General features: G+C 46.8%; 2 protein-coding genes and 1 long non-coding RNA gene across 14 annotated transcripts in view; 2 read left to right on the forward strand and 1 right to left on the reverse strand.

Annotated features, from left to right (window-relative positions):
• ZNF274 (zinc finger protein 274) overlaps nt 1-5,520 on the forward strand; it is a 30,642-nt gene extending 25,122 nt beyond the window's left edge. For all 4 annotated transcript variants that reach the window (XM_030297495.1, XM_030297497.1, XM_030297496.1 and 1 more), the window contains 3 exons: nt 2,332-2,432; nt 3,592-3,718; nt 4,191-5,520. In XM_030297495.1, coding sequence (XP_030153355.1) covers nt 2,332-2,432; nt 3,592-3,718; nt 4,191-5,092 — 1,130 coding nt within the window. In that variant the 3' untranslated portion in view covers nt 5,093-5,520. The remainder of the gene's footprint in view (nt 1-2,331; nt 2,433-3,591; nt 3,719-4,190) is intronic.
• On the reverse strand, nt 24-17,067 carry LOC115502317. Of its 3 annotated transcripts, none has more exons than XR_003965039.1 (5): nt 16,443-17,067; nt 13,056-13,240; nt 5,086-5,244; nt 3,936-4,077; nt 24-65 (listed from the first exon to the last, which is right to left on the reverse strand). It is a non-coding gene; the product is annotated as an uncharacterized LOC115502317 (long non-coding RNA). The 3 variants fall into 3 exon arrangements; XR_003965043.1 differs by having other exon boundaries at nt 26-65; nt 3,943-4,077; XR_003965040.1 differs by lacking the exon at nt 24-65 and adding an exon at nt 524-565.
• A 52-nt stretch (nt 17,068-17,119) lies between these two features.
• Nucleotides 17,120-25,171, forward strand: part of ZNF8 (zinc finger protein 8) — a 41,513-nt gene continuing 33,461 nt past the window's right edge. The window contains exons 1-5 of one of the 7 annotated variants that reach the window (XM_032591250.1): nt 17,120-17,151; nt 17,561-17,701; nt 18,196-18,340; nt 22,689-23,098; nt 24,403-24,494. In XM_032591250.1, the coding sequence (XP_032447141.1) occupies nt 23,056-23,098; nt 24,403-24,494 (135 nt within the window). In that variant the 5' untranslated portion in view covers nt 17,120-17,151; nt 17,561-17,701; nt 18,196-18,340; nt 22,689-23,055. Of the gene's footprint in view, nt 17,152-17,229; nt 17,702-18,195; nt 18,341-22,688; nt 23,151-24,402; nt 24,495-25,171 lie in introns of those variants that run through there. The other 6 variants (XM_032591253.1, XM_032591252.1, XM_032591251.1 and 3 more) reach the window with 6 other exon arrangements.

Below are 25,171 nucleotides of genomic sequence, written 5' to 3' on the forward strand. Positions count from 1 at the left end.
AGGCCGACCGATCGGGACCAACACTCTTGATAATTTTATGGCCGATCACATCGTTTTATCATCACCTGGGAACAGAACAGAGAAACAGTTCCCAGATGAGTTAGAAACAGTTGCCAGATGAGGTGATTATTTTAGACTTTCTGCCGCTTAGTTGCAACCAGTGGATCTCCTTGACCTTGCCTCTGATGCTCTTTTCTTTGAGCTTTTGTTTCCTTCGTTGGTGAAGAGTGATTTACAAGAGTACGGAGGAGCATAATTTACAAGAGTAAAGCAAGGCTGTTATCTCTTGACCTTCAGTGTCAGAACAAAGCTGTTATTTTTTCAAGCTAGATGTTAGCCCTACACTACAAATTAACCCTTACAGGGGGCACCCAGGCGGCTCAATCGGTTAAGCATCTGACTTGATCTCAGCTCAGGTCATGATCTCATGGTTCTTGAGTTCAAGCTCTGCATCAGGCTCTGTGCTGATGGCACGGAGCGTCCTTGGGATTTTCTCTCTTTCTCTCTGCCCCTTACCTGCTTGTGCTCTTGTGCTGTCTTTCTCTTTCAAAATAAATAAATAAACCTTAAAAAAAAAAAAAAAAAGATTTACCAGGTTGCAGTTTGCAGTGGTTGATGGGCAAAAAACAAGGGCAAAATGAGAATCAGATTGGCCACCCAGAGCTGTTACCATGCCCACCGAGAGGTGTGGTGGCTTGGGCAGGACTGACAGCGGTGGGGGGCTGGGATGGGAGTACGTTTGGGGGTGAGATTCCATGAAATTTGATTTGTCAGGCTGAGTGCCATGGAGCACTTGCTCACCCGAATATGTAACCTCATACAGCAAAATTGACTTTGCAGATGCAGTTTATTAAATTGAAGATTTTGAGGTGGGGAGATTATACTGTGTTATTTGGATGGGGCAGACACGAGAGTTCAGGGCAGGGAAGACACGAAGAAGGGCTGGGCGCTAGGTATTTTAGTTGGCCTCCAGAAACCGGCAAAGGTGACAAACATATTTTCCCCTAGAGCCTCAGAAGGAAGGTAGCCCTGCCACCAGCTTGATTGTAGTGCAGTGAGGCTGGCGTCAGACCTGATATCCATAATCATAGGAAAGCAACTTTGCTTTTAGGCACCATTGTGGCAATTTGTTAGAGCAGTAATAGGAAACTGATAGAGGTGCCAAGGAGACAGTTGGGAAGCCCCTAAGACAAAAGCCAGTCTGTCCTACATTTCACACCTTGGGGGTGAATGAAATCAATTCATATTATAGTGGATGGCAGGAAGAGAGGCCTTCCAGAGAACCCTGAGAATCCTACATTCATTATCAGCGAGTTAGTTGCGACTCTCAGTCGTGAATGCCAGGGGAGGAGAATTTACTGAAAAAGTCCCAGGGTGATCTAGCTTCAGGCACGGGTGGACCCAGGGGCTCCTGTAGTATTCTCAGGACTCATTCTCTCTCTGCTATCATACTTCTGCTGGCCTCCGTTAGCTTCACTCACAGGCAGGATGTCTCCGTAGGGAGCCTCCCTGCACGGAAATGTTCTAACAAAAGCCTCTTTGGCTCTGCTTGTCTAGCTCTGTGCCCTGTATTCATCTCAGATTTAATTATTGTGGCCAGGAGGAGGTGGCAGACTGGTGGGCCAGAATGGGTCACATCGTGTTTCCCCCTTGAGAGCAGGGGTGGAATCATCCTTACAGAAGACCATGTACCAGGCAGCAATAGATGAGGAGAGTCAGGCATGAAGGAGCTGTGGTTAAGAGGGGCTGGAAGTCCAGGCAGAATGGTTTTCGAAGGTGGAGGAAACTTGATAAAATTCTCATCTAGATGGGTGTGTGTTATGAGAGTGGGTCCAGTCCCGGGGGTCAGAGGAAGTCCATGGAAGAAGGCAAAGAGGAAGAGGACAAGGAAGGTAAAGAGGCAACATACTCGGAGGCTAGAAAAGGGGTCTTTGCTTCTGAGGAACAGTGTGAGGCCAGCTGTTGAGGCAAATGGAGAGATGAGGCAGCCGTCTCAGAGGAGGGACAGGATCCGGGACAGTCCTTGGAGAGGGAGGCAGTGGGGCCAGGGGTCTCAGCAATGGGGACATTGGTGCCCTACAGTCACCCTTAGGGTGATGCATCTTGAGCTAACCAGGTGTGGAGATTTGGGCACAGGCTGTGAAGAGGAGCCAGAGTGGGGACTTGAGCTGGTGGCAAGAAAGGGTGGGCACAGATGCCCTCACAGCAGTAACAGCAGATATGATGTGCGCACTGGCCGCAGGGGTCCCAGAGAGAGACGTGGGTATCACTGCCCCATCCTGGAAGTGGCACCACATCCGGCTGATCCCCTGTGCTGGTGTCTCCCCACAGCATTACCTGCCCAGGACCCCACCTGCTCTCTTGAGACCACAGCTCCTCAGGAAGAGAAGGAGGAGAACATGACCACCTGGCCGGCAAAGGCGCCACCTGAGGTGAGTGGGGGGTGTCACCCTTTTGTTCTCTGGTCACAGTGTCCCCTATGAGGTGACCTTCCCCCTACCTCCCAGCCTCCCACAGGGCAGACCTTTCAGAGTTTCTGAGCCCGAAGGGCTGGGCTGCCTTGTTGCTGCTGTGGAGACCAAGAAAGGGCACAGGGACTGGGAGGCAAGAAATCTGGAGGAGAAGGGAGGGGCCAAGTGTTTATAGATGCTTGGGAGCCCCAGGTAGGGACATGCAGACCACATCTGAATTTGTGTTAGAACAAGAGAGCCCTTGTCCTTCAGAAATGCATACTTAGGTGTTGATGATGGAAAAAATATCTGGAATTTGCCTCAAAATATCCCAGAGCTGGGGCATAGATGAAAGCACTGGCCGTGTCTTGCCGACTGTTGAGGCTCAGAGAATATGACAGAATGATGTGTGGTATTGGTCAGGACTCTTTCTGCTGCAGATGGCTCACAACTGGTTCAACCATAGGGTGAATTTACTGGCTCTCATGTAATGAGTGGTCTGTGATAGGCTTCAGGCAAGACTGTGTTCAGGGGCTTCCAGGTGATGAGAGAGGAATGTGTCTCCAGTCCTGGTCTCATGGCTCTGCTTTCTCCCATTCCTCCTCAAGCAGGCTCTGCCCCTGGTGGGTAAAAGCCCCCACAGATCCAGGCAGAGTGCCATGGGGAGGCCTCTTCCTGCCAGAGTTTTGGCCAGCTCCCCAGAAAGGACTGATCTTGGCACCGCCTCTGGACACACCACCCTCTGGCAGCCACCATCCACAAAGGCAGGGATGGTTCCTTCACAGGCAGAGGGGCTGTTCCCAGAAGAAGGGAGTGTGCCTAGCAGGCAGGGCTGGTCTGAGGGGCAGTCTTCTGTGGGAAGTTGCACAGAAAGGATGAGCTGCACATAGGCCGGGGTACAAGGGAGGCAGTTTGCTTATGGCGTTTGTAGCTCTTAGTGAAGTAGATTCTGCCTCCAGCCTGGGCCCCAGACTCTGGGTTTGTGATAGGGGACCCACTGGGCCTCTTATGGGCCCAAGTCAGTGTTTCTGAGCAAACTCCAAAGCAGGGGTGTCCTCAGCACAGCAGACTCTGTTGGGAGGCCCTGGTCATCTGTTCCTGTTGATGACCCTCCTGCTGATCAGACAGAGTGATATTGCAGGAACCAGTGACCTTCCTCGATGTGGCTGTGGACTTCAGCAAGGAAGAGTGGGGGCTGCTGGACCCGATGCAGAGGACCGAGTACCACGACGTGATGTTAGAAACCTTTGGACACCTGGTGTCTGTGGGTAAGGCTGTGCCTGTGCTGGCCACTCCACCCTTCTGGGACTGGGAACCTCAGGGGCCCTGAGTTGGGGCCTGCACCTTCTCTGGGCCCAGTGTGAGCACTGGACATGCTGACAAGAGTTCCTTGCACCATCCATGCTTTCAACTGGTCCTATGGACCTCAAGGGGTGGGCATTGTGTGGACAGTGGAGGCTCAGGCCCAGGGAAAGACTGACTTACCGCCCACCTTGAAGGCATATGAGGAGTCAGAGAGCTGGGAGAGTGCTCCCTGTTCTTGCCCCATCCCTGACTGCCAAGCTCGGTGTTCCCCTCTTTGCTACTTCACTTCTTTCCGTAGTCTCCCCAGGTCGCGTGACGGTACCTGGAAAACAAAAACAAAAAAACACCCAGCTTCTGAATACTTGATGATGTCATACTGATAGCCCCTTTTACCACTTCCTCTCTATAGTATCTGTATCTTTTGGGTTCTTTCAGGGTGGGAGACTACACTGGAAAGTAAAGAGTTAACTCCAAAGTCTGACATCCCTGAGGAAGAACCAGCCCCTGACCTAAAAATGGAAGAATTCTCAAGGGATGACACCTGGTCCTCTACCTCAAGAGACATCTTGCAGGGTGGGACCCAGGAAGTCTTGGACACAGCACTGAAGCAAGTGGAGCTCACTCAGGAAGAAACCCTCCCTCAGAAAAGCCCCCAGTCCCAGGCAAACACTGGCCTTGTCACCAGCCCTATTTCACTCCAGAAAACTCTGCCCAGGAAACGCTTGCGCAAGCGTGGCTCGCGGGTTAAGAAGGTGACGCGTGGTCCATGTGTAAAAATTCATCAGAAGGGCCACAAAGGGGAAAAAGCCAGAGAAAACAGTGGTTGTGGGAGAGCCTTCAGCCGGAGCACTCAGCAGATTACGTTCACAAGAATTCACAAAGGGAGCCAAGTTTGCCGATGCAGTGAATGTGGCAAAACGTTCCGGAATCCAAGATATTTCTCTGTACATAAAAAAATCCACACAGGGGAGAAGCCCTACGTGTGTCAGGACTGCGGGAAGGCGTTTGTTCAGAGCTCCTCCCTCACACAACATCAGAGAGTCCACACCGGAGAGAGGCCTTTCGAGTGTCACGAGTGTGGGCGGACCTTCAATGACCGCTCGGCCATCTCTCAGCACTTGCGGACTCACACCGGAGCCAAGCCCTACCAGTGTCAGGACTGTGGAAAAGCCTTCCGCCAGAGCTCCCATCTCATCCGGCACCAGAGAACGCACACGGGGGAGCGCCCCTACATGTGCAGCAAATGTGGAAAGGCCTTCACCCAGAGCTCGCACCTCATTGGGCATCAGAAGACGCACAGTGGGGTGAAATGCAAGAAGAAACAGCCTACCTCATAGCCCTCAAGCTGAGCCGGTTGAAGACACATGGCCTTTTCAGCCTGATCCTGCAATGTAACACGAACGGGCGTGGTTGGCATTTGGAACTGAATATGAAAAGCAGCACTGAGTGATGACGTTCTCAAGACCAAAGGACAACCAGGGAGACCACCCTGCACACAAGTAAATGAGAAAACTGGTGGGGAGTTGTTGCTAGTGAATATAAGTTGGAAAAACATTTAATTTTTCACTCACTTGATTTGCTGTTATAATTTGTTTGCTCATTTGGTCATTAAAAGTGATACTAGTGAAACCTGACCATGTTTATAATGTAAGTTTAAAAAGCCAGGTACCAAAAAGTCTGTGCACTGATATTATATTTGTGGTATTTATGCATATGGACAAGGACTAAAAGAGAACAAAGATAAATAAACTATATATTTCTGTGATAGAAATCTCTGGGTTTTTTTCCACCTATTAAATTTCTTTCATTAATAATTTGATACTTAAAATAAGCAGTGTTAAAACAAAGTGAAGGAGATTGTCAGACCAGTTCTAGCAGACTCTGCAAAAGGCCACAGTCCCTCTGGCCCAAGATTCCAAATGAGTTAGGATGAGTGGGTCATCCTAACCCTGATCCTCAGAGCATCATCAGGATGCAGGGAATGTTCGATTCAGGGAATGGTCATCTTAAGCAACCAACCATTGGAGGCCTAGAGGGAGGGAAACCCCCGGCAAGGGGGGGTGGGGAGCTTCCCAGAAATGTTCATGTTGGTGCCCATGTTTCACATTTTACATGAGATGATAGATTAAAATCCTTTCTCCAGGTCACACAGCCTGTAACCTGCAACCCATCCAGTCCTTGCTCCATGACTCTACCTCTGCTCTCTCAAGTTGTACATAAGATTTCAAACTATGTCCTAAGACTCTGGGTCAGATGTTAAACTTCTGCTCATCAGATATTAGTTGACTGCTACAGGGCACACCCCTTCAGAGCCCTTGGGGTCATAACACTGACAAGGGTGAGGCACAGTCATGCCATCTGGAGTGAGCGTGTTTCACTCCTTTCTCTACAGGAGTGAACAGCCCCTGGAGACAGACTAGAGAAGCCCAGAGGCCAGGTGCCTGGGGAATGGTGATGGCACACTAGCTGTCGTATTGCTTTTCATGCATCAGGCACAGGGCTCATGACTGCTATATCACATCTACATGGTAGCTTCTTTGAGAGATGAAACATTTGGGGCTGAAGAACTTGCCAGGACCCCACTGCCCTCCCACTACACAGTTGGAGATCTTTAACAGGAGAACATCAGCAGCTCCTTCTCCAAGTACTGATGATGTAGGGATGTCCATTTACTTGGGGGAGTGGCCTCACCATGATGCCCAGTGTCCACTGGGGAATGCCACAGCCATGTGCTCAAATGAGATCACTTAATCCTGAAATGCCATACAGTTTTGTTGCCAGAAGATGGTCACTGAAGGAGGTGTGCTGACTGCTTTCACATCTATGGCAGTTTCAAATATGGCCACAGACTCTTTGCCTTTCCTCCATTCCTAGAATGTGGCTGGGCTTGTGACTGCTTCCACCAATAGGGTCAGCAGAAGTTACACCATGTAACTTCCATGAAATGAGGTCATAAAGGATGCTGAGGACTTGTTTCCTCAGCGAAATGAGAAATGGTGGTGTCAGCTGAAACTGTGACCAGGCTGCAAGATGTTGGGTAGTGAATGAGGAGAGGAGAAATCATCCCTTCAGAGGAGGTGAACAGATGAGGGTAGGCTTGCCCAGTAACTCATCTGGGGCCCTGAGGTTTGGGATCACTAACTGCAAGGCTATGGACACTTTAACATCCAAATTTGAAATCCAGTTGGCTGCTTTAGAAGCTGAGAAATTTATCTCTGAAGTGAATGGAAGAGTTCCCACTTTCCTTAAAGTAGGATGAGATGATGCAGAATTTGAATATATGCAGCTGGTGGTCTCCCATCTTTTCCCAGCCACACATAATTCATTATCAGCAGCACCCGCCATTACACTCAAAAGTTTGCCACTGGGCCTCAGTATGCCTGAATCTCCTGGGGGATTTGGGGAGGCAGAGTGATGACCCCCACATATGTCTACTGCTAGGCCCCAGAACCTGTGAAAATAGTGCTTCACATGGCCAGAGGGACTTTGCAGATGTGATTATGTTAGGATTTTGAAATAGTGAGATTATCCCGGATTATCCCCATAGGCCCAATGTCATCACAAGGGTCGTTATAAGGAGACAGTAGGATCCAAATAAGAGAGGAAGATATGACAAAAGCAGCGATTGGAGTGATACATGGCCATAAGACAAGGAATGTGAGTGGCCTCTAGAGGCTGGAAAAAGCAAGGAAATGGGGCGCCTGGGTGGCGCAGTCGGTTAAGCGTCCGACTTCAGCCAGGTCACGATCTCGCGGACCGTGAGTTCGAGCCCCGCGTCGGGCTCTGGGCTGATGGCTCAGAGCCTGGAGCCTGTTTCCGATTCTGTGTCTCCCTCTCTCTCTGCCCCTCCCCCGTTCATGCTCTGTCTCTCTCTGTCCCAAAAATAAATAAACGTTGAAAAAAAAAAATTTAAAAAAAAAAAAAGCAAGGAAATGGACTCATTCCCTAGAGTCTTCAGAACGAACACAGTCCTGGAGACACCTTGATTTCAGTCCAGTGATAGATTTCTGAACTCCAGAATGTTAAAATAATAAACTTGTATTGTTTAAGCCACTAACTTTGTGGTAATTTGTTTCTGCAGTAATAGCAAACGAATGCAGGGGGTATATGTGATTTGCAATTTTCCACCAGTGGGTGCTGATTTGTGCCCAAAGGGATGGTATATCTCGCTGGGAAGCACTGGATCTGGGGGAGGGAGTGGGAACAGGCACTCTGCCTAGGGTTGGCAGCCTGAAGGGAACTAGTTTGGTGCTAGTGGAATGGTTCTCAGTCTCACAGACATGTGGAGATTGATTAGGTAGGAAAAGTCTAACAGTCTGGATGAGTGAGTAGAATGCTCAGCTCAGACCTTGGGACAAAGACTGCTGTCCGGTAGAAAAGTGTGCAAATCTAACTTCTGGGGGAAGAGACAGCTGCACTTGCAGAAATGGATGAGGATAGGGGCGCCTGCATGGCTCAGTTGGTTAAGCGTCTGACTCTTGATTTCCCCTCAGATCATGATCTCATGGTTCCTAAGACTGAGCCCTGTTTTGGGTTCTGTGCTGACAGGATGGAGCCTACTTGGGATTCTCTCTCCCTCTCTCTGTCCCTAACCACCCCCCTCAAAATAAACATTAAAAACAAACATTTTCTAAAGAAATGCAGACCCTCCCCTCCCAAGAAAACAGAGCCCATTACATTAGGTGAAAAAAAGTTCAGTCACACCTTTCTAATTTGAGATGCTCTAAACCAAAATGTTAAAGAATAACTGGAAGTAAATAAAGTGCCACATAAAGTGATACCTGCAAAAGCAAACAAAATAAAATGTGTCAATATTAAAATCAACCAAAGTGGGATTAAAAGTTAGAGGGTTGATCAGGATAAAGACATTTTGGTGTGATCAAGGTACTCTAAAAGAAGAAATAACAATTTAAAACCTATATACAACTAAAAAATGGCACTTAAATGACACAAAAATCAATTTGAGATACAAGGAGAACTTGATTAGAGCAAAGCAAAGAAAAAGCAGTTATGGAGAAAGAATTTAATATACTGCCTTCGGAATGAGACATATCTAGTATATGAAATAAACCTAATGAAAAAATTGAATAATAAAATTAACAAGTTCAATTTAATAGATGTATATATAGGATTTTTGTGCCCTATGATTTCAAGAATATATGTGTGCTTAATCAAACAAATAATATTAAAGTATAAATTTTTACAGGTGACTTATCTGATCATATATTAATAAAAGTATGAGTAAATAATAAAATTATCAAAAATATCTTAATTTCCTGGACATGAAGAAATAACTTTCAAATATTTGAACCAAAGAGAAAATAAAATTGGATTACTAACTCCCTTAAAAAAGAAAACACAACATGGGGCGCCTGGGTGGCTCAGTTGGTTAAGCGTCCGACTGCGGCTCAAGTCATGATATCATAGTCAGTGAGTTCGAGCCCTGCGGCAGGCTCTGTGCTGACAGCTCAGAGACTGGAGCCTGCTTTGAATTCTGTGTCCACCACTCTCTCTGCTCCTCTGCCACTTGTGCTCTGTCTTGCTCTCTCAAAAATAAATATTAAAAAAAAATTAAAAAAAAAGAGAACATGATGCATCATAATAAACGGTGCACAGCTCAGCTGTATAGCAGGAAAAATTACAGCCTTAATTGTATTATTAAAGTAGAATTATCAAAAATTAAGGAATTAATATTTTGCCTTAAGGAACTGGAGAAACAGTACAATAAACCAAAAATAATAAAATAGAAATTTATTCAAGTTAATGAAAATTAAAGCCAAAGTAAATGAAATGGAGAGCAAAGGGAAAGAAAAGTTATGGTAATAAACCTCTCAAAAGCCTGACTGAGAGAGCAAAAGTATTACAATGTAAATGAGAAAGAAGATAACCACAGGTACAGAAGCAATTAAAAGAATTATGAGACTATTATACAGAACTATATGGAAAATTTCCTAATATAAATAAACAAAAGTGAACAAGAAGCAGAAAACTCCAATAGAATAATTACCATGGAAGTGACATGGACACAAAGCCTAGGGTTTATAGCTGACTTTAAACCTTTCTTTTAAATTTCTTTTTAATATTTAGCACAAATCCCAACGTGGGGCCTGAACCCACGAACCATGACATCCTGACCTAAGCCAAAGTCCAATGCTTAACCAACTGAGCCACCCAGGTGCCCCAGACTTTAAATCTATCTTTAAGGAATAAACTATTCCAATTTGTTAAAAAAATTCCATATCAACACAATGAACAGCTTCACAAAATATTAAATGAAGATAACATAATACTCACATCTGATAAAGATGGTATAAAAAAGAAATGTATCACCCAGCTTCATCTATGAATATAAATACGTGAGTTGAAAATAAAATATTTAATCAAATCCAGCAGTATATCTAAAGAACAATACCATGACCAAACAATTTATTTCAGGAATCCAAGAATACTTCAATTTCAAGAAATTTATCAATTAAGTTTAATCAACTGTATAAAGAACTCCTCATACCCAAGAAAAACTATGAATGTAATCAACATGGGACCCTTTCAGTTGGCCCTCCTTACCTGTTAGACATTCTTTAATTCATACTGGAGAGAGACCCCATGAATGTCATTAATGTGGGAGAGCTTTTGGTAGGATGTCTCACACTTAAAAAAAAAAAAACTATTCTGTTGTAATCACTGGGAAATCTTTCAGTCACATCCTTGATTTTAGTATTTATCAAAGAAAGCATAACATGGGCACCTGGGTGGCTCAGTCAGTTAAGCATCCAACTCTAGATTTTGGCTCAGGTCATGAGATCATGGTTTGTGGGTTTGAGCCCCACATCAGGCTCTGTGCTGACAGTGTGGAGCCTGCTTGGCATCCTCTCTCCCTCTCTCACTGCCCCCTTCCTGCTCACGAGTACACTCAAGCGTACTCTCTCAAAAAAAACAAAAAACAAACAAACAAACAAAACATAATAGAGGGAAGCCTTATGAGTGTAGTCAGTATAGGAAATTTTTTTCAGAGCTCTGGCTTTATTTCACACCAGAGAATTCACATTGAAAAGAAGCCTTATGAGTGTAATCAGTGCGGGAAATACTTCAGTGGGAGTTCTCACTTTGTTACTCATCAGAGAATTCATACTGCAAAGAAACTGCATGAGTACCTTCAGTGTGGAAAATCTTTCATCTGGAGTTCTTATTAGGCATCAGAGAACTCACACTGGAGAGAAAACTTATGAGTGTCCCAAGTGTGGAAAATTAACTAGAATTCTCATGTTATTGAACATCAAAGGACTCATATTAGACAGAATCCTTATAAATGTAGTCAATGTGCCCCAGCTATAGCTTTACCGTACCCTAAAGGGCCAGGGAGTAGATGAACAGAGTAGACTAAATTTAGTGTTGTAACACGAGCAAAATTAAAAGTAGCAATTTGATGTTATGTAGTATTTTTTTTATTTTTTAGTTGAATATGGTTGCCATTATCATTACTTTATCCACCTGAAACAGGGATACGGTTCAAAGACTAAGGATCCATTGTCCTTCCATCTCAAGTCTTTCTGAGTAGAAATTGGGGAAGAAAGCCCAAATTAAAGTAAGTTATTCTTGGAGAGGACCTAAGAGAACATCCAGCTCTGGAGGGAAAATGGTGTTCTATCCAAGTCCAACCTTGTTTTGCTCACCACACAACAGGCCTATATAAGGGGAGAGGCAAGACACTGAGGTAAGGAAAGTGACTTTATTCAAAAATCCAGTGGACTGAGACTTTTGTCTTAAGAACCTCTATAGTTATAAAGACTTTTATCCTAAAGAACCATCTTAACTCAGCATGAAATCTCAGCTTCTTTTGTAGCCCAGGCACCTGGATGCAAGCACACCTGGCTCCAGGGGTCCCTAACAGACCAGGGTTGGCTACACAATGCTGACAAAATCCAAAGGCAGAGAGACAAGTGGTGAAACAAGAAAAGAATTAATTTCGGGGCGCCTGGGTGGCTCAGTCAGTTAAACGTCCGACTTCAGCTCAGGTCATGATCTCGTGGTTCATGAGTTCAAGCCCTGCATCGGGCTCTATGCTGAAAGCTCGGAGCCTGGAGCCTGCTATGGATTCTGTGTCTCCCTCTCTCTCTTTGTTCCTTCCCCACTTGTGCTCTGTCTCTGTCTCTCAAAAATAAACATTAAAAAAAGTTTAAAAAAAAAATTAATTAATTTCAATGAGGCCAACACCAGTTGGGACAGCGGACTAATGTCTCAAAGACTATCTCCAAAGTGATGAGAATATTTCCGTGTTTATAAAAGGAAAAAGTGGGGCAAAGGTGGGTGGATACATGCAGGTAGATATTGAGAGTCAAATCAATGGAGTCAAATCAATGTCTTGGAGTCAATCACAGGTGGGGTCTTGCTGGCTCAGGGCAGTCCTTATGGGGGGGGGGGGGGGGCGGTAGTTTTGGTTCCCCTCAGGGGATGCTTTGCCATCAGGGTCTTCTGTCTTAGCCAAGAGACAAGCTGGAAAGAAGAACCCTACTGGAAAGTGTGAGGTCAAAACAGAGACAGCTGAAGTCTGAACCAAAATCTAGAGTCAGACACTTAACCAACTGAGTCAACTAGGTATCCCTGTGCCTCAGTTTTTCTAGCTGTTCAACAGGGAAGAAAGTGTCTATCTTATAGGGCTGTTGAGAAGAGTACTGAGTTAATATACATATGTGCTTTACAGGGCTGACAGTCAGTAAGCCCTTAATCTATTAGTATTGTTATTACTATTATTAATAGCTCCTCTTTCAACTCTCCACCAATTTAGAAGAGCTAAACAATAAAAAAAGTGTTAACAGCCAGAATCATCCTGAAAAAGAAGGGCAATGAGGTATGCTCTACTAAATAGTAAAACATACTACAAAGCATCCATAACTTAAAAATTGTAATATTGACACATGAATATATACAGATCAACTGAACAGAAAATCCAGAAATACTCAAATGCATGTAGAAATTTAAGTGTATGATAAAAGGGGTACCTCAAAACAGTAAGGAAAATGTAAGCTACTTAGCTAGTGTAACTATGGAGCCATAGGACAAAAGATAAAACGGAAGTCATTCCTCACACCATACACTAGGATAAATTCTAAGAATTCATACATTGCCATACTATACCATAAAAGTACTAGAAGAAACATGGGTAAATTGCCCCATAACTTGAGAATATTTCCTATCCATTAATCAAAATCCAGAAGCAATAAAGGAAAAACTCATAAATTTGATTAACTTTTACATGAGAAAGAAACCCACAACACTATTAGCAATATAAAAAAGATTACAAACAGGGTGCCTCAGTGGCGCGGTCAGTTGAGGGTCCAACTCTCGACCTCGGCTCAGGTCCTGATTTCGCGGTTCATGGGTTCAAGCCCCGAGTTGGGCTCTGTGCTGGTAGTGCGGCTCCTGCTTGGGATTCTCTCTCCATCTCTCTCTGTCCCTCTCTGGCATGTATACACGTTCTCTTGCTCTGGCTGTAACAGTAAATAAATAAACTTTAAAAATTTTTTCAAAAAGATTACAAAACGAAAAATTGCAATTTGTAATATAAGCTACAGGTTAACATTGCTAATCAAGAACTTCTAAAGCTAGAGTAAAAGACTAACAACCTTATAGAAAAATGGGCAAAATATGAACAGTTCACAGAAGAAATGAAATGGCTCTTAAACATATTAAAAGATGCTCATAATTAGAGAAATTCTACTCATAATTAGAGAAACGCCAATTAGAACTACACTGAAATACTGTTTCTTACCTATCAGATTCACATAGAGTCAAAGTTTGGCATCAAACTTTGCCACACTCAGGTGATGAGACTGTAAACCCTCCCATACATTGCTGGTAGAATGTAGTAAGGTACAATCCCAAGGGAGAGGAATTGGGCAAAAGTACATATACATTTATCTTTCACTTCTATTCCAAATATAAACTGGCAAAAATACACAATTACGTAGGCAGAGGAGTATCTATTGCAGCACTATTTTTAATAGCAAAAAGCTGGACACAGATTACACGGCATCACTAGGGGCCTGGTGGAAGAACTGCCATCATGCCACCCAATACTGCCCAGGGCAGCTGCCAGAGAGTGGTCTCCCCAGCCAAATGGTTAGGTGGGAACAACAGAGTACATCACAGGACCATGTGTGGTATAGGACCTTTACCTAAGGAAGAGGTAGATTCTGTGTCTCCCTCTCTCTCTGCCCCTCCCCTGCTCATGCTCTGTCTCTCTCTGTCTCAAAAAATAAATAAATAAATAAACATTAAAAAAAAAAAAAAAGAGGTTTATAACAATAACTACTCTAGTAGTAATGGTACTCTTAGTGCCCAGGTCTCTAAAAGACATTTCCCACTAAAAAGAACCAGGATTCCTCAGAGAAGTGCCTAATTCCAGGGTTGGGGCAGGAAATTTACAGAATGAGCCTTGCAACATCTTCTCTGACTGGAAAGCAAAGAAGTTATCAAAAGCTTGAGATCATGTCAAAAGGACACAGGAGTCAGCATAGAGGGAGCTGCTTGTGGCCAACATTTGGACAGTTGGAGCACCAAATTATTCACTGTAATAGATTAAAACAGATAAAATATGTTAAAAATCATGTATATAAAACATACTCACTGGCTACCTTTGGAAAATGCTAATATATCTGTTTTCTCAAAGCACAGGCGAAGAATGAAGCATTTATCCTGCTTTTCTTGAATAAACTCTACCTCCTTAGAGTAACCAAAATGTTTGTGAGGGAAAGTTTTTCCTTATGGAAGAATGCAGAAGATGCAGCAAAAAGATGCAGAAGAAATGATGTAGTTAGAAAATAACCATTTTGTAACTCCTAATAAAATAACGGGTAATAATGGGTATAAGCAACAATCTTCAATGACTGCGAAAACCACTCTGCGAAAAATGCTGGACAATTCTGTAATAAATGGATCAAGTTGTCAACCCTTGATCAAAATAAACATCACAGAAGTGCACCAGACATTACATACCTTCTGATATGATTCCAAAGAAAACACATGCACCACTTATGAAGGATTGGCAAGCATAACAAACTTGAATCTAATTAAGCCTCAAGGTTCAACTACCAATTCACAGGAAAATAAGGGAACAAGAAATGACACCACAAGGATACTATCACCAAAATCCAGAATGTAGTAAATCCTTTTGGAAAATTTACCTAGTTTCAACAGATGGAAATAAAAGGAAAAAGCACATATGGGGCAAATCCCTAAATTATAAGACTGAAGCACACATTAACCAAATGTAAAGTGTGAATCTTGTTCAGATCCTAATTTAAATAAACAAAATGTTAAAAAAAAAAAAGGACACAAGTGGAATTAACACTGGATATTTGATATTAAGGAACTTTTGCTAATATTTTTAGGTGTGTTAAGGACTATGGTTATGTATTCAGAAGTCATCTTTTTCCCCCATTATATGTTTTTCCAATAGGTGTTGGCAACCTTATGTACTGATTTTTAAACAGCCTTATTAACATAATTCACACACACCCACGTAAACTGTACAATTCAATGGTTTTTTACTGTTTTACAACCATCACTGCAATCAACTTTAGGACATTTTCATCACCCCCAAAAGAAACCAATATCCATTTAGCAGTCACTCATTTTCCCTCAAACTTCCCCAGTCCTAGGCAACCACTAATTTACTGTCTTTATGGATTTTCCTATTCTGCCAGAAATCATTATCTTTTACAGATAACCTTAGTTATTTATGAGTGAAATGATAGGGAATCTGCTTCAAAACAATCCAGTGGTGGCTGGGAGCAAGTGGGGATAAATTTAAAGAACAGAATGAGGTGAGTAAAAGAAGTTGAGTAAATGCATGGAGAGAAGTATGGGTTTTCATCACACTATTCACCTTACTCTTGTATGTTTGAAGTTTTCCATAATAAAAATAAACAAGGTCGTTTATGGTATCATAAGGAAAAGTCCCAAGATGGCCACAGGCAGTATTAGTTGATTCGGTGACTCTGGTTCTTTCCATCTTTCTGCTCTGCCATTCTCAGCATGTCGACTTTGCCCCTTGGGCTGGCCTCTTCAAGGTGCTGGCAGGCAGTACGGTTCTACACATTATGTGCAGACAATGCTGTTCAAAGACAATAAAAGGAGACACCCTATGGTCTATGTCAATTACTGAGAGGGGCACTTCCCCAGAAGCCCCCAGCAGACCTGTCGTTTCTCCTTGGCCAAAGGGCTTTTGCCTAATTCAGTGACACAGCAAGAGGCACGAGCCCACTCCCATCAAGACTCTCCCTTTGGAAGTCAGATTCCAGACTTCCTGGAAGAATCTACAAATTGCAGGGTCATGTTAACAAGTATGAAATACTCAAGTAAGAAGCTGATTGTTGTTGGGTAAAGCAACCAACGAGGTCAGGCCCAGAAGAGTCCAAGCAAGGAAGGCTGGTCACAAGAGCACCCCAGACACGAGGGAACAATCAGGAGCTTACGACGTTCAGGCAGAGCCAGAGTGGCTCCCGGCAGCAGGCCGGCCTGGGAAGGTTCCTGTGGCAGGTCAGCAGGTGGAAGGTCTCACACTCTGCGCCCCACTTTGCGCAGTGAGGCTGCAAACACAACAACGGGCAGACCACACCTAACAGAACAGACCCACAACTTCTCCGGCTACAGGCCCCCACATTCAGGACGTGGTCACTGTCAGCTTACCTATTTTTTTGTCCCTGGCCCACTTCGGGCCAACCGGAGAAAGCCAAATATACTCCCTAAGCCATCCCAGACAGGATGACCCGCTTAGTTAGCCCGTCTCCAACTTCCACACTCGCCAAAGTGCATCCAAGGCGCACCCGAGGCCTCTCCTGCTTGTCGCTGAAAAGCTTTCCGTGCCTGCCTTCGAGCCTCCGCCAAAGGCCCAGGATGGTGGCGGACTCCCTCGCTTTAGCGGGGTCTAGACCCTTTCCAGGCGTCTTCGTTCACTTCCACAGCAGGTCGAGGCGCTGGAAAGGCCGACGAGGAAAGGATGCGGCCGAGCGCAGTTGAGACGCGAATCCCGCCCTCGACGTAGATCGCAGACGTCCGCCATTCTGGCGTCGCGGCCTCGGTTGCCGGCTGAGGAGAGTCAGAGTCGCGTACGTTAACCCGGGCCGAGCGGAGAGGCACGCCAAAGAGCACAGCCCAAGGGAAACCACACTCGAAACCACAACACGAGCCGCCGTAAAAGGGAGACGGCCGACTCTGAGTCCCAGGGAGCCGCCGACGCACAAACACCTCCACCCTCGAACAGTCGCCTGGAGCAACGGTCGCCGCCGCGGGAAAAACCGCCACCGGCGCGCGGCTTTCTGGGATTTGCAGTCCGTTACGCCCAGCGCGCGCACTTCCGCCGGCCGCCGGAAGCGCAGCCATTGATCCGCACGCTCAGGTGAGCCTGAAATCCGGGACCCGCGCGGAGGCTCCGCTGTCAGCTGGGCGGGGCGGGCTGGAGGGCGGGGCCAGGCCGGACCGAAATTATCTGGGCGGTGCCCGGGAAGTCAGGGGGCTGGCCGAGGTCCCTCCTCCTGCGGGGCCGCGCTGGGCCTGTCGGAAGCGAGTCCCTCTCTGTACAGAAACTGGGAGGGAGCTGGTGCAGCCAGGGCCCCTCCTGCTGCAGAGCGCGGCTGGGTGTGATCTAGTTTGAGGTTCTCCTGCTCCGGGGCGCGGCCGGGAGCCGGTTTGGTTGAAGCTCTCCCGCCGCAAAGGAGACCAGCTGTTGTTGAGGGTTTCTGGCCGGCCTGTGGGAATCTGGGGCCTGCCCACCCAGACCCAGCCTCGCGTCTCTTTTCTTCCCTCAGGTTGTTAACGCCACCTACCCCGGGGGCTCTCTGTGCAGGAGGTGGTAGCCTAGGCCTCCCGGCAGCAGAACCAGGCAAGTGAGGCTTCCTTTACCCAGAGGCCACCCCAGCCTCAGAACTTGGACGCGTTTTCTTCCACTGGTATGTGAACTTGAACTCAGTTTGAAGAGTAAGTGTATGCTTTCCAAGCGAACAAAGAATTAGGGGCAGTCCAGGTAGAGCATCAATCAACTCTGCGCCCAGGGTGTTCATTGTGTTTGTTGATACCCCAGGTTAAGGGCTGGGTGAGAGAAGGGGCTGGAGGTGTGAAGAACACGGCCATGAAGCTATCCAGTACGTGAGGCATTAGAGTTGGATTTCAAAGAGCCTCAGAGTAGAACCGTCTGGCTGTGGAAATAACTGTGCAAGAGGGAATGCCAAGGGGGTGGGAAGAGCTCAGGACTCTTGAGTTCCCATTTCTAGTGAGGAGCCAAGATGGAGGTCACAGAATTCCTGGTCACTCAGCTGTGTTGAGTTGAGGAGTCGATAGGAGGTGGGCTGGAAATAGAGGAGGAAGTGGCATTGGCAGGGAGCCTGGGAGGGAGGTCTGGGCTGAACTTGAAGCCTGGCACAGCACTTGAAATCCCACTCTCCAGGCAGGGAAAGAGGAAGCTGTGAAAGGAAGAAGAAGAAAACAACCTCTGCCCCAGCCCTGGAGACAGAGGAGACAAGGAGAGACCCTGCCACACCAGCCCCCTCCCAGGTCCAGCAGGAGGCATAGAAGAGGAATTTATGTATAATGTATGTGACTAAATGTGCTGTGTCCTGTGTGTCGCATGATGTTGAGCTCTATAAATACAGCTCATTTAATCCTCACAGAAGCACGATGACACAAGGCCTGCTGTTCTCCCAGATGTCTACAGATCAGGAAACTGAGGCCTAGTGAGGTTAAGGAGGGCTGTTTAGGGCCTACAGAGGCAAGTGGTGGAGCTGGGACTTTGAAAGCAGTCAGTCTGGCTGCAGAGTAGTGTTCCCACCCCTTGCCCTTGGATGCCTCCAGACAAGGAGAGGATGGGAGAGTAGAAATGGTTATAGGCAGGAGGAGACTGCCCAAGGATGGGCAGGAGTGTCAAAATAAGATGGCATCATCTAGAATCTTTGTCCGCTTTCTTGGGTGTGGTGTGCATTTGTAGTGTGTGTGTTCAAGAGTGAGGGTAGAGTGGGGCGCCTGGGTGGCTCAGTCGGTTAAGTGGCCGACTTCGGCTCAGATCATGATCTCACGGTCCGTGAGTTCGAGCCCCGCGTCGGGCTCTGTGCTGACAGCTCAGAGCCTGGAGCCTGTTTCTCATTCTGTGTCTCCCTCTCTCTGACCCTCCCCCGTTCATGCTCTGTCTCTCTCTGTCTCAAAAATAAATAAACGTTAAAAAAAATTTTTTTTGGGGGCGCCTGGGTGGCGCAGTCGGTTAAGCGTCCGACTTCAGCCAGGTCACGATCTCGCGGTCCGTGAGTTCGGGCCCCGCGTCAGGCTCTGGGCTGACGGCTCGGAGCCTGGAGCCTGTTTCCGATTCTGTGTCTCCCTCTCTCTCTGCCCCTCCCCCGTTCATGCTCTGTCTCTCTCTGTCCCAAAAATAAATAAACGTTGAAAAAAAAAATTTTAAAAAAAAAATTTTTTTTTTAAAAGAGTGAGGGTAGAGAGAGCATGGACAGAGTGAAGAAGAGGGGACTGAGGTGTCGGCTGCTCCAAGGGCCTAGCTGTGAGGAGCAGAAGCATGGAAGTAAGGGTTGGGGGTACTGGGATGCAGGAGTTTACTTGACTAGAAGGGAAATCTCTCCCCTGAGAAGTTGAAGGGAGCCACTTGGGAGGGTTTTGGCTTAGAGGAGTCAGTGCCTGGAAGGTGGTAGAGCCTAGGGTCATTGACTGGAGTGAATTATTTTTATTTTTTTTAATTTATTTTTTTTCAACGTTTATTTATTTTTGGGACAGAGAGAGACAGAGCATGAACGGGGGAGGGGCAGAGAGAGAGGGAGACACAGAATCGGAAACAGGCTCCAGGCTCTGAGCCATCAGCCCAGAGCCTGACGCGGGGCTCGAACTCCCGGACCGCGAGATCGTGACCTGGCTGAAGTCGGACGCTTAACCGACTGCGCCACCCAGGCGCCCCTTTTTTTTTTATTTTTATTTTATTTTTTTTTTCAACGTTTATTTATTTTTGGGACAGAGAGAGACAGAGCATGAACGGGGGAGGAGCAGAGAGAGAGGGAGACACAGAATCGGAAACAGAACTGGAGTGAATTAAGAGGCAGGTTTGTCTGCGCAGATCAGACAGTAGTGAGAGGGGTGGGAAGAGGGAGTGAGAGCATGGACTTGCTGCTGTAGTGGGGATACAGATGGGGCGGATGTGTCTCATACGACCTAGGACTCAAAAACCATCAGTGGCAGGCAGAGAGGGTGGCTGGTAGCATGAGGCAGATTGTGTTGAGCTTCCAAGTGAGAGAGGCTGAGGGGCAGGTCCTTGATGAAAGATGCTAAGAAAGGGGCAGTGGGCTGGGCAGCAGTGTACCAGAGGGAGAGGCAGAGAACCAAGATGGCAAGGTGGCACCCTGTGTATCTCTTTATCTGGTTGTTCATCTGTGTTCTTTGTCATATACTTTAATAAACTGGCAAATGTGTACATTACTTTGAGTTCTGTGAGCCACTCCAACAAATATAGGATGTAAGGAGAGGAGGTCATGGGAATCTTCAATTTGTAGCTAAGTCAGAGAGGAGTTGTGGGTAACTTGGGAACCTGCTGCTTATGGTTGGCATCTGGAGGGATTGGGGCAGTCTTGTGGAACTGAGCCCTTAAGATGTGGGATCTGAGTTGAGTTAAATTGTTGGACACCCTGCTGGTGTCACAGAGAAGTGTTTGGTATGGGAAAAACCCCCACATATGGTGAGCAGAAGGGTCAGGACTGTTGAGAATGTAGGGGTAAAGGAGAATCTTGGGAGAACAGACAGGGTTTTTCCCAACTCAGTGTCCAAACTGACATTTAATGTGTACTTTTTATTTTATTTTATTTTATTTTATTTTATTGTTTTAATGTTTATTTTAATTTTTGAGAGACAGAATGCAAGTGGGGTAGGGGCAGAGAGAGAGGGAGACACAGAATCTGAAGTGGGCTCTGGGCTCTGAGCTGTCAGCACAGAGCCCAATGTGGGGCTTGAACTCACCAACCGCAAGATCATGACCTGAGCTGAAGTCGGACGCTCAATCGACTGAGCCACTCAGGCGCCTCTCATGTGTACTTTAAAAAAATTTTTTATGTTTTTTTTTGAGAGAGAGAAAGACAGAGTGTGAGTGGGGGAAGGACAGAGAGAGGGAGACACAGAATCCAAGGCAGGCTCCAGGCTCTGAGCTGTCAGCACAGCTTGTGACCTGAGCTGAAGTTGGATGCTCATCTGACTGAGCCACCCCATCTCATGTGCCCCATATCATGTGTACTTTTTAAAAAAATTTTTTGTAATGTTTATTTATTTTTGAGAGAGAGAGAGACAGAGCGTGAGCAGGGGATGGGCAGAGAGGGAGGGAGACACAGAATCTGAAGCAGGCTCCAGGCTCTGAGCTGTCAGCACAGAGCCCAACGTGGAGCTCGAACTCACAAACCATGAGATCATGACCTGAGCTGAGGTCGGATGCTTAACCGACTGAGCCACCCAGGTACCCCATCATGTGTACTTTTAATACAGAAAGGAACTTCCAGAGCTTGTGGAGGAACTTGAACTTGAACCTGAAGACAGTGGGAAACTGCCACACAGTGACAGAAGCTGCATTCTACTATGGTCTCTGTGGCTTCCTGGGAGAAAGGGGGAAAGACAAGAGATAGGACCCAGTCAGATCTTCTTCAGTAACTCAATCAAAAAGCAATAGGCCAGACATTGGGAACCAAGGGTGTGGAGAGGTGCATATTTGAAATGTGGGGGACCCCAGGTCTTTGTGACCAACTGAATGTGATAGGTGAGTGTGAAGGAGGGGTCAGGAAGGACTTCAGGGGCACCTAGGTGACTCAGTTGGGTGTCTGACTCTTGATTTTGGCTCAGGTCATGATCCCAGGGTTGTGTGATTGAACCCCATTTCGGGCTCTTTGCTGAACATGGAACCTGCTTGAGATTCTCCCTCCCTCTCTCTTTCTTCCTCTCTCCCTCTACCCCCAGCTCATTTGCTCTCTCCAAAAAAAGAAAGAGAAAGAAAGAAAGAAAGAAAGAAAGAAAGAAAGAAAGAAAGAAAGACGGACTTGAAGCATCATTCTCAGATTCTCAGTACACATGTACACATGTGAAGACCAGAGATTTAATCATTTCCAGGCTAGGAAATCTTGGCACTGTTGACATTGGAGGCCAAGTCGTCCTCAGGTGGGGGAAATGTTTAGTGCCCCTCTCACCTCTGCCCACCCTCTACAAGTTGTGACAACCACGTGTCTTCAGACATTGCCAGATGTCCCTTGAGGGCACCCCTGCTCCCAATTGAGAACCACAGCTGTGCAGAAAGGGCCAACTTTCTCACACTTCCTGGAGATGGGGTTCTTTTCATGGCCTGGTCCTTTAGTTGAGCCTGATGCACACTGTGTACGGTGTCCCCAAGTAAACGGAGACAATTTATCAGGTAGGATATCCCTAAGAGCTCAGAGGTTACCTCCCAGCAGCTAGCTGGTCAGGGAATAGGACTTTCTTTGAAACGTGCGAGTCATGGATAATCTAGGCCTGCTGAGTTACACAACCTGTTATGCACACAGTATGTTAGGTGTGCTGTGGACGGTGTGGCCATTCCAGCATCGTTATGGATGGATGGAACTTTTGCCTTCTTGGGGTGGGGGTTGTTCTGGGAGTCAGGTAAATGCGTACTCACACCAGCTCTAAAGTAGAAAGTTGAACTTTTTGTCACAGACTTATGTTCTGACTTTAACGTTTTTTAGTAGGATATAAATGGTTTTCCTCTAAAATTTCTTATTTGACAGCTATTCGAAACATTCTGGCATTCTGTTTCTTGCATGTTTATTGCTGCCTTATCTGTACTGGCCTGAGCGCCAAGGTCAGACACAGCCCTGCGTTTTGAAGCCATCATCTTCCGCTTCAGTATTGAATTTGTTGCTCAGCACTCTCCCCTTTTTACAGCAATTCTCAGAGGACTCGGGTGCTCTATTTGCCTGAAGAATATGAGGTCTCTGTGAGAGAGATTGGGACCCACCACGAAGGTGATGACCAGAAGAGAGTGTCTGCAGAATTAAGCTCAGAAAAGGAGTTCTCAGACCTCGCTGCATTGGAATCAGCAGAGTGCTCGAAAGAGACTCTTGGAAGTGGGAGAACAGTGGAAAGCTGCCTCTGGTGCCTTTGTGGCTCCAGCAGTTGCAGGTGCTGAGGTCCTGGCCCATCTGCAACCACCGTGCTCCTGCTGACTGTGGCTAGGGGCTGCCCCCAGCATACTCTCCGCGGATCTCAGGACCTATGAGAAACCCAGCACCTGGAAAAGCTTGAAGAGGAGATGACACTGGTAGAGGAGACTATCTGGACATTTGAAGGCAGAGGTGAGAACTGCCACAAATGTGAAGCATGGGGAGAGCACGATTTCCCCAATATGTGAGTGCTTTTTGATTCTCCGGGGAAATGGTTTTACAGAGAAAGTAGAACAAGAAAAATGCTAGCATTCGGTCCTGGGAGAAGAGTGAGCATCTGCCTCCCGGAAGCAATGAATGAGAGTCCCGAGTCTCCGTGGGCCTCCAGCCCAGACGGTAGCTGTTCTGAGTTTCAAGGGGGTGAGGGTTCAAGGTTCTTTGTGACCTGGATGGCACCATGCAAATGAAAGGTGCCATCTGGCGGAATGAGCAGGAGCTCCATGTGAACAGACACACAAATGCAGCATATATTTCTGGAATGTTGGGTCATCCCAAATGACCAGTGACGAGAGTTGGTGTGTGGGCGTACACAGGTGTGGGTGTGCTTCTGGTGCAAGTGGGTGAGCAGGAGTCAAATATGGGGAAGGTTTGGCGGCCATATTTCATGGGATTCTCACCCGGCTGTCTCAGTGGGACAGTCACATGCCTGCAGCCAAGCTATTAGACAAGTAGGGTATGGGAAGCAATGGCGAACAAGTAAAGCAGCAGGTGATGGGCACACCCCACGCGGGGGCAGCGTCCTGCACCTCCAGAGTAGCTTGGGGGAGCACATACCCGGAGTGACACCCCCTACAGAGCCCTTAGTTGTCCTCCTGGGGATTTTTATCCTCCTTGTCCCCATTCCCCTTACCCCCATTTTTGGAAACCAGCTGATGTTTTATTGTGATATTTTAAAATTGTGAGTCTTTTTTTCTTTTTGAAGCCAGTTCATGTGTCACTGGTATTCAAAAATTGTGCAGTTTTCGTGGGAAATTAGCTGATGTTTCATTGCGGTATCTTAAAATCGTACAATTGTCTTAACACTCTGCTTCTATCTCCTCCGATTTAGTCCCTTGAAATGACAGGAGAAACTGGCCAGCCCTTTACTTAGGTGTCTAGGGATGGCTGTGTGTCTGTGGGGTCACAGTTCAGACACACCAGCATGTGCCTGGGCATTTACCTTGAGCCTAGGGCAGCCCATGTCCATCCCTAGGCTCGGACCTGGGCTGGCTGGCCCACTCCACATCTGGAAAGCTGGCTTGGCTACCAGAGCTGACCTCAGAGCCTTGGACCTTTAGGAAACTGGTCAGAGCCCTATCTCCTAGCTACTCAAACCCCAGGGGAATGTTCCTCAGATGGCATTGGCAGGCCTCTCCTTTGTTGGGGTTGTGGGTGGTTTCTGTCCCGTGGGCTTGCTGAGGAGGGGCTGAATTGCTAATTGCTCCCTCTTTCGCCAGCCCTGCCTTCTGAGGATCCCTGCCCTCTCCACAACAGCTTCTTCAGGTATGAGGAGGAAATGGAAGCACATTCTCAGCCAGTCCCATCCCAGGTGAGTTAGGGACCTTTTCTCTCTTTGCCTCAGTCTCCTCAGGTGCAAAATGGGTCCAGGACTAGCACCCAGGTCCTCAGGCCAGCCCATAAGAGCACTGTAATGTTGTCCTTAGCCTTCATGTGGAAGCCAAGGGCTCTTTGAAGATAAAGCACCTTCCCTGTACGGATAAGCCAGGAGCTTCTAGGATCAGACCCAGCATGAGGCTTCCACACCTGGTCTCCTGGGACAGCTGGTGCCCTGTGGCTCAGACTGTTTGTGACGGCTGCTCAGCAAGTTATCAAGGATGGGCAGAACTAGGCCTCCATACCCCATTTAGCCACACTGGGCCCTTGACCCTCACTGAGACTACTCAGGAGGGCCACTGAGAGTGTCCCCTTAAAGTGCCATAGTCGCCCTTAGATGGCTCACAGTGCAGCACACAGTGGGGTGAGGAGCAGGTCCCTGACCTTGTTCAGGGTCCCATCACCACACCCATTATCTGTGTGCTTACTGGGTGCCTGGGGGTCACTGCCCCTCACGTCCTGTGAGACTTCCTGATGCGGGAGACTGTCTTCATGAGGGACAGCAGCTCAAGCCAGAGGAGTTCAGGGACATGTCCAGGTGTCCCTCAAGTGAGTCATGAAGCTGAGATGCTACCTCAGGCCTGGCCCCCGAGGCCAGGACACATGGCTTTT

Source organism: Lynx canadensis, chromosome E2, assembly GCF_007474595.2.
Source record: "Lynx canadensis isolate LIC74 chromosome E2, mLynCan4.pri.v2, whole genome shotgun sequence".
NCBI lineage: Eukaryota > Metazoa > Chordata > Mammalia > Carnivora > Felidae > Lynx > Lynx canadensis.